Genomic DNA, 13,203 nt, shown 5'->3' with positions numbered 1-13,203 from the left:
GCCAACACTGGAAATTACACAATAATATATTCAACCATTCCATTTTTGAAAATAGAAATCTATGTGTAGGGTGTAGTCCTAATGGGGACCATTGCTACTCATCTCGTATGCTTTTGGTTTTGTTCTAACTCCCTAAAACTTCAGCTAAGGTATAAATCTTACCTTGAGATCTGTAAAAATATTGGGTAAGGTTATAAATCTGAAAAATCTGTAACACTGGGGTTGATAGTTAAAAATCTGTACTCAGGTAATCTTAAAGGAACCATACGGTTTGATGCCATTTTGGGATAAATCAACCAAAGAGGAAACAACTCCTCCAAGCCATGAAACCCAACCAGATGGCTTCTCCACTATTTTCTATTATAGTAGTGAACCTCCCGCTTGTCAACTTCAACCAGCAGTCCCTTCTCTTTCTTTCCCTCTCTGGTTTCCCTTTCTCCTCAGTGTCAGGCTGCCCACCAAATCAGGGCTGAGTGTGTGGTGTTAAAGCAGAGTACTCAACCTTCATGTATAAGACCTTGCTCTATGTTAACCAATTGGGCATCTAATTTATTACCCAATCCTATAACATTACTTTTCATGATGTTTATATAATTCTTGCCAACAATCTTCTCACAGAGGAGTGCAGGCTAGTCTGGGACCAGCCTAAGATCCATGTAGAAGAAACCAACCAAGCTGATGACACCCACCCAGAATTACAATATTCCAGGGATCCTAGCTAGGAATAGATTTTTAACTTTCCTCCTGAGTGATCTCCACAAGTCTGCCCTTAAGGTAGTAAATTATAAAAAAATCCAAGAGGTCATACAGGACAAACACAAAGCCCACCTTACAAAGATCTCTTATAATATACCAATCTGGATCCTTAGACCCCTGATGGGAAGCAATTCCTTATGACCTACTTCTTATCCCAAAGGTAGGGCCAAACTTAAAAATTTAGAGAGAGGACTCCTGATTCCACAGACCAAAGACTCTGCCCTGGAAGAGATGAAAAAGTCCCAAGCCAAAAATACCTGGTGCTAGCAAAGTCCTTTTGCCTGGGCACAGCAACTGCCGAGGCTTTTTGGTCTCTTTAAAGCCTGAGTGATGTGGGATTCCCCTCTGTATGTTGTGAATATCATTGGTTAATAAAGAAACTGTCTTGGGCCTGCAGAGAAGAATAGCAGTGGGTGGGGAAAACAAAACTGAATGCTGGGAAAAAGGAGGTGGAGTGAGAAAGAAGTCATGGAGCCACCACTGGAGACAGATGCACTGAAACTTTGCTGGTAGGCCATGACCTCGTGGTGATGCGCAGATTAATGGAGATAGATTAAATTAAGATGTAAAAGCTAGCCAATAAGAAGCTAGAGCTAATGGGCCAAACAGGGATTTAAATAATATAGTTTCTGTGTGATTATTTCAGGAGTCTGGGCAGCTGGTAAAACAAACAAGCGGCCTCCTACAACACCTGAGAATCTCTGCATTCCTGTTTCAAACACGGTCAGGAGGGTCACTGGGCCCAGGCCTGTCTGAACCCATATAACCTATCCTAACCATGTTCACAGTGCCATCAAGAAGGGTATTGGTGTGTTGACTGCCCCCATGTACCTCACAGTATGAGGACATTAATCCAGATTGCCCTTTATATGACCTCCTTGGTCTGGCCATGAGTAACTCAGGGGCTGGGCTCCCTTGGCCTGACCACCACCATCTCTGAAAGGGAGTTTTGGTTAGTTATCATAGTGATCTATCTCCTTCCTTCTGGACAGCAGGCCCATCTTTTAGTCCTGATGAAGTTCTGGGGACCCACCTCTCTTTCTCGTTTCTCTATTGTTGGAGTAGGGGACAGTCTTACCAGGCTCTGATGTGGAATTCCCCTCTGTATGCTGTGAATACCATTGGTTAATTAAAGACTGCTTTGGGCCTGAGGAGGGCAGAATATAGGTAGGCAGGGAAAAACTAAGCTGAATGCTGGGAGGAAGAAGGGCAGAGTCAGAGAGAAACCATGGAGCCACCACCAGAGCCAGGAGAGCTGAAACTTTGCTGGTAGGCAACAACCTCGTGGTGATGCATAGTATAATGGAGATGGTTAAACTAAGATATAAGAACCAATAAGAAGCTAGAGCTAAAGAGTCAAGCAGTGATTTTCTGTGTGATTATTTTGAGTCTAAGCTAGCCGGGCTGCCGGGAAGAACAAGAGGCCTCCTTGCAACAAGGCTCATGAAACCAAACCATTTAGTTGTATCTTTAAAAGTATCCCCCTAACCTATCCTTCCTAGTGGTACTAACCTGCTCTAACCCTTTGATGCAAAGAGACCTCCCAGCCAAAGTAGGTGCCTCTATTTCTTTTGTTCCCCTCATCTGCTTGACCCCAGGCTCACTAGCTTTTCTCCTCCTCTTTTTCCTCCAAACCACATGATCTGACACACCCTTTCTCTTAGCAGCCTCTCAGGTAGATCCCTGGATATGGGACACTCAAACCCCTCTACAGTCAAACATCAGCCCCTCACATCATCAACTATAAAACCTCACCAAATATATAACTCAGATTCAATACCCACTTTCTCTCCAAAGCCTTACTGGATTTAAGCCCCTTATCTCTTACCTCTTAAAAAAGAATCTTCTGCTTCCCATTTTCCCCCTTAATATCCCCATACTCGCAGTTTTTAACCAATGGAACCTGTCATTTGGCTCAGGATCTCCAACTTACCAACTCAGCAATAGTTCCCCTTCACCCCATAGGACCCATGAAATTCTTAACATTTCAAAATGACTCAAGTTGCTGATTTAACTCTTGATGTGTGCAGATCATTTGTTTCTGCTGGCTTCCACTACCCATCATATTTAGTTCCAAATTCTTCAGCTGCTTCTTCCCTCCACCTTCTCTAACCATCCATCTCTTCTTGCTTACTTGTCCTCTCTGGCTCCTGGAGTCTGCTATGCCTTCCAGGGCCCCACTATGTAGGCACCTCTCTATTTATTAAGATACTTTCTCTTCTTTCTCTATTAGAATCCTCCCTGTTTTGTGCCCTCTTCCCCTAGGAGTTGCTTAAGGCCCATGGCTAACCCTTCTTGGTCTCTGTGACCTTGTCATTCTTGTCTCTCAGCTCCCACTTGGAGCTTATAGAAGCTCCCTCCAGAGTTCATTTTTTGAACCTTCTTCTCTTCCTCGATGGGCTCCATTTCATTAAAGCCTTGCTCTAGCCTCAGCACAGTTCAGATGGCCAAAATTGGCATGCTCAATTTTCAATGATGATAGCTTCTGCCACTGCACAAACACATGATCCAAAAATCTTTCATATCTGTTGTTTCTCCTCTATGTCTTCTTATCTGTACCTGTCTGGGATAACGCATAGATGTTTATTGTGTGAGAGACCCTCACCCCTAACCAACATCCCATCCTAATATGGTCAGGAATGTGCTCTGTATCTCAGGCTGTTAAAGGCTGATTCAGTTTGCTATAACTCTTTTGTTCATCTCTCCTTCACTGGGGCTTATCACTTATGCCTATTTTCTCTATTTTTGTATGATAATTCCTGCCCTGAAAACAAAAAAATCATAAAAAACAGGGTTTATGGTAGACTTTTAAAAACAATAATTGCTTAATAAGGTATTAAAGCTACACCTCCATGTACTCATTTAGGAACGTACCCCGTGCTGGTGGCTGAACTTTTTTAACACTCCAACCAGACCATTCTCATAGTGGGACAGCTCACAAGCAGGTTGTCAAAAGGAGATCCTCATCCCTGTAACACCAATCAGCTTCTAAGACAACTGTCCCCTATGCTTGCCTTTCCTATGATCAAACTAGAGATTACTGCCAACGCTGGCCAGAAACTTAGGGAGGCTCTGAAAAGTCATCTGGTCTGGCTCCAGCCTTACAAATCCCTGGGTCACATGGTAGAGGAAGGACAGCATGCTCCCAGTACTCTTTTCTTAGGGAAACTAGGAGAGTTCAGTCTCTGTTGTTCTTTTCAGAGAGTTCTTAACATGTTTATCCCTTTCCTCTAATTCTATTGTTTGCTTATTTGTCTTTGAAAAAAGTTACTGCTATGTAGTACAGGCATTAGTACTTGCTATGTAGTTCAGGCTGGCCTCAAACTCATAGCAATTTTCCTGAATGTTAGGATCTGGTCTCTAGCTTGATGATGAAAATTTGCATATCAGTTGCTATCAGTGAGTCATATATAAACTCTAAAGCAGGATTACTTCCCTATTAGAACCATGGCCAAGCCATTTGGACTACCTGCCTGATACAAATAGGTTAATTTCAGAGGAGAGGACAACAAACACTGAAGTTATCATTTTACCTGCTTGAAGTTGCCATTTTTCCTCTGTTCCCAGTCCATCATGTCATGAAAGATAGGAATCATGATATTCCGAACTTCTGGCTGTGGGACCAGTGTCACACCCAGAAAAGGACCGATCATTCCCGGAATAAAGTGGATCTTATGTTCACCTGATCAATAAAACCCAACAAATATTACTTCTTTCTTGCTTTGTTTCTTACATGGAAAATACGTAAGTGGGGTCAAGCACATATTACAATTTATAGTGGAGTTAGGAATCTAGGCTTAGTGGTGGTACAGTGTTTGCCTAGCATGTGTGAGGTTCTGAGATAGGTCTGAATTTCTCAGTACTGAAAAAGTCAAACTAACATACTCCACCTTCAACTGTTCATTTATACTAGAAATTTACAAGGGTAAAAGGTGATTTATTCTATGGTTTTTGAGATACTCCCTCTGCTTTTTAAATTTTTATTTTATTATTTTTAAAATCATTTAAAAACATTTATCATTTTATTTTATGTATATGAGTGTCTTACCTGAATGTATGCCTGTGTGCCATGTGGGTACCTGGTACTAGATATCAGATGGTATCACCTAATATCAGGTGCCAGAAAAAGGCATCTGATCTCCTGGGAAACAGAGTTAAAGATGGTTGTGAACCATGATGTTGGTGCTTCGAGTCAAACCTGGGTCCTCTGGAAGAGCAGTCAGTGCTCTTAAATGCTATGCCATTCCTCTAGCTCACTCCTTCATCTTTTTAGAGTTTTAAATGAACTGGTCTAGTCAATTTGAAACATGTTCAAAGAGCACAAAATTGCTTTTCAAAAAATTTCCTGTAAAGTTTTATTAACTACCCTAAAACCTTCAGAGCAAGGAAACAGCTTACATTCTACAGATGAGTGATGTGCTAAGAGTTTCAGACATCTACAGCTTCTGTTTAGTAAGGGAGGTCAGCATGTTTCTGCTTAAACACTCTACTTCTAGAAGGCAATTCAGTGATCAGGAAGCCCAGTCTAAGGTTAAGCTACCAAATGCCTGAAGTACATGGATCCCTTAAAGGCCCACACCCATGTATGCTAAAACCCCTCTACCTAAGCTGCTAAGAGCTTACTGCATAGCTTCACCCCAATAGGCTGTCCTTCTGCCCATTCTTCACATTGTATTCTTTTGGTAGGAATATATCCACTCTGATCAGATCTGCTCACCCCACAACTTCCCTTATGAGGCCTTCTTATGGGAAGTGAAGTGAGTGATATAGCTTTTCCTCTGGTTGGTTTGTTCCCTAGGGAGTATCTGAGAACCTAGGGTCAGTCCTGAGGACTTTTGTTTGCAGTGGTGGAACAGAAAGAACCAACTTCAGATTTCCGTTTTTAGCCCTCCAGAGACTACAGAGGGAACTGTTTGCTGGTGTAGTAACTGCTACAGTCAAGGAAAGCTAGTTTTGGGGGACCAGAGAGAGACTGTTACTTCCTTCAAAAGCAATGAATGGCTTTATAAGACAAATCCAACAGCTAAAAATATTTGGCAGTATTGGGGGTTGAAACCAGGCTACTATCTTTGTTTCTTTCATTTTGGAAGCCTGTCTATGAAGTAAATGTTAGCTCTAAGATGCACTTTGCATACTCTGATCTTGGTACCTGGTATAGTTGTCAGTCTCTTCTGTTCCTAGGAATTTCAAAGTCAAGTTCAGTGTTGAAATATATATCCAAATTCTGTTGGGGCAGGTATTAAGATGGATAAAGCTAGAAGGACTATTTGGAAACACAACTCTACTGAGGGATGAAGAGTCCTATTGCTGTCTTACATTTTTTTATTTTATATGCATGAGTGCTTTGTCTGCATGTATGTTAAGAGTACCACATACATGCTTAGTGCCTGCAGAGGTCAGAAGAGGGCATCAAATTCACTGGAAATGAAATTACAGGCGGTTGTGAGTACCCCGGTCCTTAAGAAGCGTAGCCAGTGCTTTTAACTGCTGAGTCATCTCTTTAGTGCCTTCTATTGCTATTTTACACATTACTTTTTATCTCTAGATCACGGTGAGGAAAGCTCACAGACGACCTTAAGATTCTATGACTGCCATTCCTATGGCTTAAGAGGCACAAGCTTAGCTTATATTAAATTTCATTGGAAATAACTAATTTTTTAAAAAATCTTCCTGACAGAAGACTCATATTCCTCTAGAATTCCATGTGGCACAGCTAGTCATCTAGGCAACTTGAAGACTCTACCAGAAACACTGATATGACCATTTTAGATTCAAAGTAGTATCTATTAAAGGTGTTCAAAGAAAAAGCCAAAAGTCAATCTCATCTAAAGGCTCTAACTTTCATCTTTCATGATCTTTCATGTAAGTGGTATCAGACACATGATCTGGATGGATATGTCCAAAATTTATTTTGATCTTATTTTAAAATCAATACTTGTCCTTGTTTTCATGTTGTGCTGTGGGATGATGCTTTTGAACCCTGTAAAGAACTGTCACTCACATTGGTTTAATAAAATGTTGATTGGCCAGTAGCCAGACAGGAATACAGGTGGGGCGACCAGACTAGGAGAATTCTGGGAAGAGGAAAGGCTCAGTCTACAGTTGCCACCCAGACCCAGAGGAAGCAAGATGAGAATTCTGCACTGATAAAAGGTACCAAGTCACGTAGCTAACATAGACAAAAATTATGGTTTAAGTTTTAAGAGCTAGTTAATAATAAGCCTGAGCAATAGGTCAAACAGTTTGTAACTAATATAAGCCTCTGTGTGTTTCTTAGGAACTGAATGGCTGCGGAACTGGGCAGGACAGAAACTTCTGTTGACAATGCTGTCTCCATGATCTACACTTCTAAGCCTGTAATGAGTAGTACAGAGGCTCTAACAGCATGGATTCCCAAACTGGAAAAAACGACTGCGTCTTCCTTTTACTCCTTAAATTTCTGTTCTTAAAATGGAGTGCACATGTCATACTAGGATCTCTTAGCCAAATTCTCCCTGCCAAGGAGGGCTTTATATACATATGCTACATTACATTATTCATTTGAGGTGCTATGTTAAAGCTGTGTGAGGATCTTTGGGGTATGAAGTGATATTCAGAAAGCTGTGGAGAATTATTAGTTCTTGTACTTTTTTATTTACCTATGCAGTATATGAAAGAAAGAATCAGTAGAAAAGACCTACCAAGATTCTGCCACATGCTGAACAGTTCATATGCCATCATTACACGCATGTCTCCATACCTGAAAATAGTAACACAGAGCCAACTGTTAATGGAGAGAGACAGGCCTGAAGATGGAATGAGGTCAGAACATCAGCACTGTTATTTCTAATGCTCTCAAAATGCTAAGCCATTTGATTATTGACTGAACTTTTCATATTTGGCTCCTTGGAAAACCACCCATATGAGAAACTTCTGGACTTTTGAAAGAATCTGTTATAGAAAAATAGTTCCATCTGGGCAAGTAGTAGAGAGATGCACAGAAGGCATCTGTCTTACTTATCTAGAATCTTCTTCCTCTTGGCTGAAGTAATGATTTCTAGCTGAAGACTTGGCTGGTTTATGAACAGAACTGCTAGGCTAAAATAAGAATTCCACACCTAGAGAGACAGAAAAAGAATTATGTGATTGCCTAAGTCCTTAACCTTGCAGGGGGAAGTAACTAAATACATGCGTGTATCACAGAGTCCATTTTACAATCATAAATTCTTAAGAACTTTTTCCCTTTTAACTATCTGTAGAAATAGGCTTTTCCCAATTTTTGCTTTCTTGATTCTTTCTGAAGCCAACAAGAGGCATCTTTATAGATGCCTGGCTCCCAGCATTTCTACCAGGGGGGCTCTCAGATCGCATTACAATAGCCATCAGCCTAGGAATCTATGGTACTATGAATATATTACTAAAGCAAAAAGGGGTGAGTATGGACTTTAGTTTTCTAGGGTTATTGTGACAATGATGCATTTTAGGGGCTCCTACCTTGAAGTCAAAGTCTGTCTCTGTGAAATTCTTGTGCAGTGCAGAGGACAGGTACTGGACAGTAGTGACTATAATACTGCAGTGAGGAAAGAAGGCATTGGGAGAATTAAAAGACCAACAGTGGCAGAGCCTAGCATCTGTTGTCTGCTTGTAGGCAAACGTCTTGAAGACAATGTGCTCTTATATAAGATGTGGCTTTAGAGGAAAGAGAAAATGGATCAACTCTACAGAAAACCAGTTTCAGAGAAATTCCTCTTAGAAGGTGAGATAGCAAAGGATGCCAGTGGGTCACTGATAACTCTTCTAAGTCTTGTTGTTCTTTAAGATTTCTTCTAGCTCAAAAAGTAATTTTTTTTAAACTGGGGATCTTTGGATAACAAAACAGATTATAATCACTTTGTAGGATTTAGAGCATAAGTTTATTATTTTACCAGAGAATAAGAGTTAACAGTGATTAAATAGTTCCTTTTGTCTTGTACTGTCTCACTGGGCTCCAGCCTTTAGAATAGAATATCACTAGAATATCAGGCTTAATCTTAGCCTGGAACATACCAAAAGTAGAAATAGGAAGTTAGTCTATGAAAATTAAGACCATGAATTGAGGTGTAAATGAAGGGAAATGTTCTGTTAAGGGAAGGGAAGTTAAAGGGTTTTCTTAAAGAGGCCTTGGCTATATGGCAAAGAAATTATGCTTAAGAGTGGCCACCTGATCTACCAGATAAGTATAGACAAAAAGAGTGTAAGAATGTAAGGGCATGGAGGACACCAAGAAAACAAGGCTTTCTAAACCAACATTTTCAAAGCTCATACATGAACTCACAGAGACCGAGGCAGCATGCACAGGGCCTCCATGGCCTGTAGACCCTACATGGGTCTTCACCAGGTCCTGTGCACATATATTATGGCTTTCAGTTTAGTGTTTTTAATGGGATTCCTGAGTGTGTGAACAAGTGGGTCTCTGATTCCTGTGCCTTCTTTTGGGCTTTTTTCCTTTTAATGGTTTTCCTTCTGTTCATCATATCTGACCAACTCTAGTGTAATAGTTTTGTTTTATCTTATTATATTTTACTATTATCTCCTAGAAGCCTGTCCTTTTTTAATGAGAGACAGAAAGAGAATGAATTGGGATGGGAGGAGAAGTGGGGAGGAACCGAGAGGAGTAGAGGGAGGGGAAAACATAATCATGACACATTATGTGAAAGTAACAATCTATTTTCTTTTATTTCTTTTTTTAAAAAATATTTATTTATTTATTTATTTATTATGTATACAATATTCTGTCTGTGTGTATGCCTGCAGGCCAGAAGAGGGCACCAGACCTTATTACAGATGGTTGTGAGCCACCATGAGGTTGTTGGGAATTGAACTCAGGACCTTTGGAAGAGCAGGCAATGCTCTTAACCACTGAGCCATCTCTCCGGCCCCCTCTATTTTCAATAAAAGAAAGTGACCATATGGGTCTTTATACAGAAGCAAAATAGTATATAAAAGAGACTAGACTTCCAGCAGAGCAGGTGTAAGGGTACGGGTGAAAGAAAGACTACCCCTGCAGGACAGGTTGCAAAAGATAAAGTTTTCTAAGTGTAACTAAGAGATATAAATAAGAAGGATCTAGATAGAAAAACCACTATTTGAGGAAATATATGTGCAACTTCCTATCATTCTTTTGTTTTGGACAAAACATTTGCAGGTTTTAAGGAAAAAAGGTCCTATGAAGAGCTCATTTTGAAAAAAAACTCACATTGCTTTGCTAATATACATAACAAGTAAGTTGACTGCATTCTATACAATGCTAACATAAAAGACAGATCAGTGAAAGAAGGCAGTAGGCTAAATAGTGAAGACCAAGTAATCTACAGTAGACACAGAGAGAATGAACAAACGTCTTACTACACGTATCACTTGTCTAGTTTGCCAAGAGGAAGCACAGGTTAGAAATATGAGTGGGGCAGACATGGTAAGACAGTTTTAGCATCCCATCTATATTGCCAAAGCTCTACAGTGCTAAGAGCTTTACAGCCAAGGCTTAGGTGGAGAGTTAGCATTAGGAGGCAAGTACTGTCTGGCAGACAATACAACTCAGATCAGGAGGGGATCTTGGAATGCTGCCTAAAGCTGCAGAGCAACAGAGGCTAATGGCTCTTTCTTAGTATTATATTTCCCATCTTTAACATGTCTTTTTCTATCCACACTTCTGTAGATTCTGCTTTTTGAATTATCTTTGATTCTTTTCTTTCATTGTCTTTATGGCCAGTGGGCAAATCTTGTGGATTCTATCTCCAAACGTATTTCATATTTGTCAACGTCTCTCTTCCTCATCTTGGTCTTAATCTTCCTCTCACTTACATATACATATTAGCCCCCAGCTTGACTTAAAGCTCTATGGATGCCAGTACAGGCCTTTCCTTACTTGCTTGTCAAGAGTCTCATCACCATCCAGTCTCGAGGGAAGACACTCATCTTCATTAGGTTTCTGAACACACAGAAAATCTTCAGCAGAAATTCCTAACCATAGAAGAGAAACAATATAAGACAATGTTACTACTGCTGTCCCCAGTTCCTCAGGTGGCCCTTTCTGAAATTTCTGCTAGGAGAATATATGGTACTATTTGGTTCCCTCTCTGAGTTGCTTGTCTCTTACAGGTTATGTGAGAATGAATTCAGGACATTCTTCCAGACTATATGGGAAGAGAGTCAAATTTGGCAGACTCAAGACAGCTTTACATCAACTCTAGATCCACACCTAAATCTTAAAGCCCAGGGCAGACTAGCACCCTGCAGAACTGTCAGACTGAGTCCACGGATATCACTCTGTAAGCAAAAGTAGAGTCTCAATCAAGCATTTGATAGTAAGAACATGCTTTTTTGAATATTAGGAACACTTTGATTGTTAAGAAAAACACTTTATGAATGGGAATGTAAAAATCCAAAAATTCCTGGGGCTGAAGTCAATGGTAGAAGGTATACTTAGCATACCCAACAGCCCGCATTTAACTTCCAATACCACCCCCAAACAAAACCCTAAAACAAAACAAAGCAAAAACCTGTAATAAATCTGTGTCCATGAAAATAATGAGGTGAATAAGACTAATTAAACAATTCAGTATTACATAATCCAAGGAGAATGTACTATCTAGCTTTGTGAACATGACAGAGTCAGCTGGAAAGAAAGAACCTTAACATAAGTATTGCTTCCATCAGATTGTCATGTGGGGAGTTTTTTTTTTAAATTAATGTTTGATGTGGGAGGGGACTATTCAGTTGTGGGTTGTGCCACCTTGGGCTGGTCTTGGGTTACTTAAGAAAGCAAACTGAGTAAGCCATGCAGAGTAAGCCATTAAGTGGCGCTTTTCCATGGTCTCCACTTTTAGTTCCTGCCTCCAGATTCCTGTCTCTAGTTTCTGCCTTTGCTTCCCAATGATGGGAATAATGACTGTAATCTGTAAGCTAAATAAACTCCCTCCTCTCCTAAACTGGTTTTAGTTAAAATTTTATCACAATAACAAAAGCAAACAAGGACAAAAAGTTTAGTAAGGAAAAATGGATTAATCTCAGAAAAAAACGAATTTTGTTACATTTCACGCTTCCCGATTTATATTTTCTGTAATGATTGTTCTGTCTCTTTAAGAGACAAGCCATGCCCACTCCCTTCCTGCTTGCAGCCTCAGAGTCCCACTTTCTCTCTTCCTATCCCCTTTCCTTCTCCCCCCTCCTCTCTCTCCTCTCTTTTTCTTTCCCTCCATAATCCACCTAAGAAATGTCTAACTTTACTTTGTGTGGTATGTTTATCCTTCTCTCTTGCCTGCTGGCGGCAGTCACACAGTCACATGGAGAGCTGCCGTGTGGTCTTTTGTGCTGCCCTGCTCGGGACTGGCTGCTTTTGGGACCCTGGCAGCTTGCAGCAAACCCATCTGCATGGTGTGCCTATCTGTCTGCCCCTTGCCCACCTGCCGCCCACATGGCTAGCTGTTGGGGACGCCCAGGGGACCAGTCACCTTTGGAGACCTGCTGTGTGGTGTGCCTGGGCCCTGCCCGGGACTGGCTGCTCTTGGGACCGACAGCAAATCCATTTCATTTTCTCTATTTAGTTTAACACTCAACTACAGAACTACAGCATCCACAAAAAACAAAGACACTAGAAGCCACTGGGATAAAATAGTTTTAGAGCCTCTAAATAGCTCATTTTCTAGAGAATTGTTACTATTTGACCTGTTTGGCAGCTCCTTGGACAAGCCTATTGTCCAGGGCTTGTCTTTATTTAATTTAACTCAGAGCTTATCTAGCGATCCCCAGGACATCTGTTGAAAAAAGTCACATAATTTAACATTCTAGATACATAACACATTCACACTAGTTGGAACAAAAGAGATCTGCCAAAAAGCTTCAAGGAAAATCTGATAATGAAGTATCTATAGGGACCTGTGAAAAGATTTGATATATTCCTTAGATTCTAGAAGGCAACACATGTGCTGGGCTGCTCATACTGCCAGAAAAAACTCAAGAAGCTCAAATCTCTCCTCTCTGACTGAACATGAGAGGTCTGTATAAACAAAACTCCAAAGACACAGAGCTAAAACATGCTGAATTACTAAAGGTGAGCCCAGGATACACACAGAGCCCTTAGCAAAACAGAGAGATCTATTGATTTTGAGAATCTAAGAACATATCTTTGTATTTGTTACATGATCATCAATTTAACTAATTGGAAACATCTGTGGACATTAATCCTGCCTCGAAAAACCACACACACACACACACACACACACACACACACACACACACTCACACACACGAAGGCGGCTATTCCTTGTCTGTGTTTCGAATGAACAGTCACCTATTTGTATGCTACTCAGAAAGACTCCCACAGTGAGTCCCCCAAACCCAGAAAACAAGACAATTTTCCTACAAATAATCCTCATCTTTGCTTGTCTTCCTGGAACACACTCTCCTTTCTCTCACACACTTGCTAAAGGG

General features: G+C 40.6%; 1 protein-coding gene across 5 annotated transcripts in view; it reads right to left on the bottom strand.

Moving 5' to 3' along the window:
- Dock3 (dedicator of cytokinesis 3) overlaps window positions 1-13,203 on the bottom strand; it is a 364,288-nt gene that overhangs the window by 51,387 nt on the left and 299,698 nt on the right. For all 5 annotated transcript variants that reach the window (XM_075964736.1, XM_075964739.1, XM_075964737.1 and 2 more), the window contains exons 28-32: window positions 10,640-10,734; window positions 8,230-8,305; window positions 7,753-7,853; window positions 7,437-7,495; window positions 4,290-4,438 (exon numbers count right to left, since the gene is read on the bottom strand). In XM_075964736.1, coding sequence (XP_075820851.1) covers window positions 4,290-4,438; window positions 7,437-7,495; window positions 7,753-7,853; window positions 8,230-8,305; window positions 10,640-10,734 — 480 coding nt within the window. The remainder of the gene's footprint in view (window positions 1-4,289; window positions 4,439-7,436; window positions 7,496-7,752; window positions 7,854-8,229; window positions 8,306-10,639; window positions 10,735-13,203) is intronic.

The sequence above is a fragment of the Microtus pennsylvanicus genome, chromosome 3 (assembly GCF_037038515.1).
Source record: "Microtus pennsylvanicus isolate mMicPen1 chromosome 3, mMicPen1.hap1, whole genome shotgun sequence".
Taxonomy (NCBI): Eukaryota; Metazoa; Chordata; class Mammalia; order Rodentia; family Cricetidae; genus Microtus; species Microtus pennsylvanicus.
The sequence above is the reverse complement of the archived record's forward strand: the minus strand, read 5'-3'. Positions and strand labels throughout refer to the sequence as shown.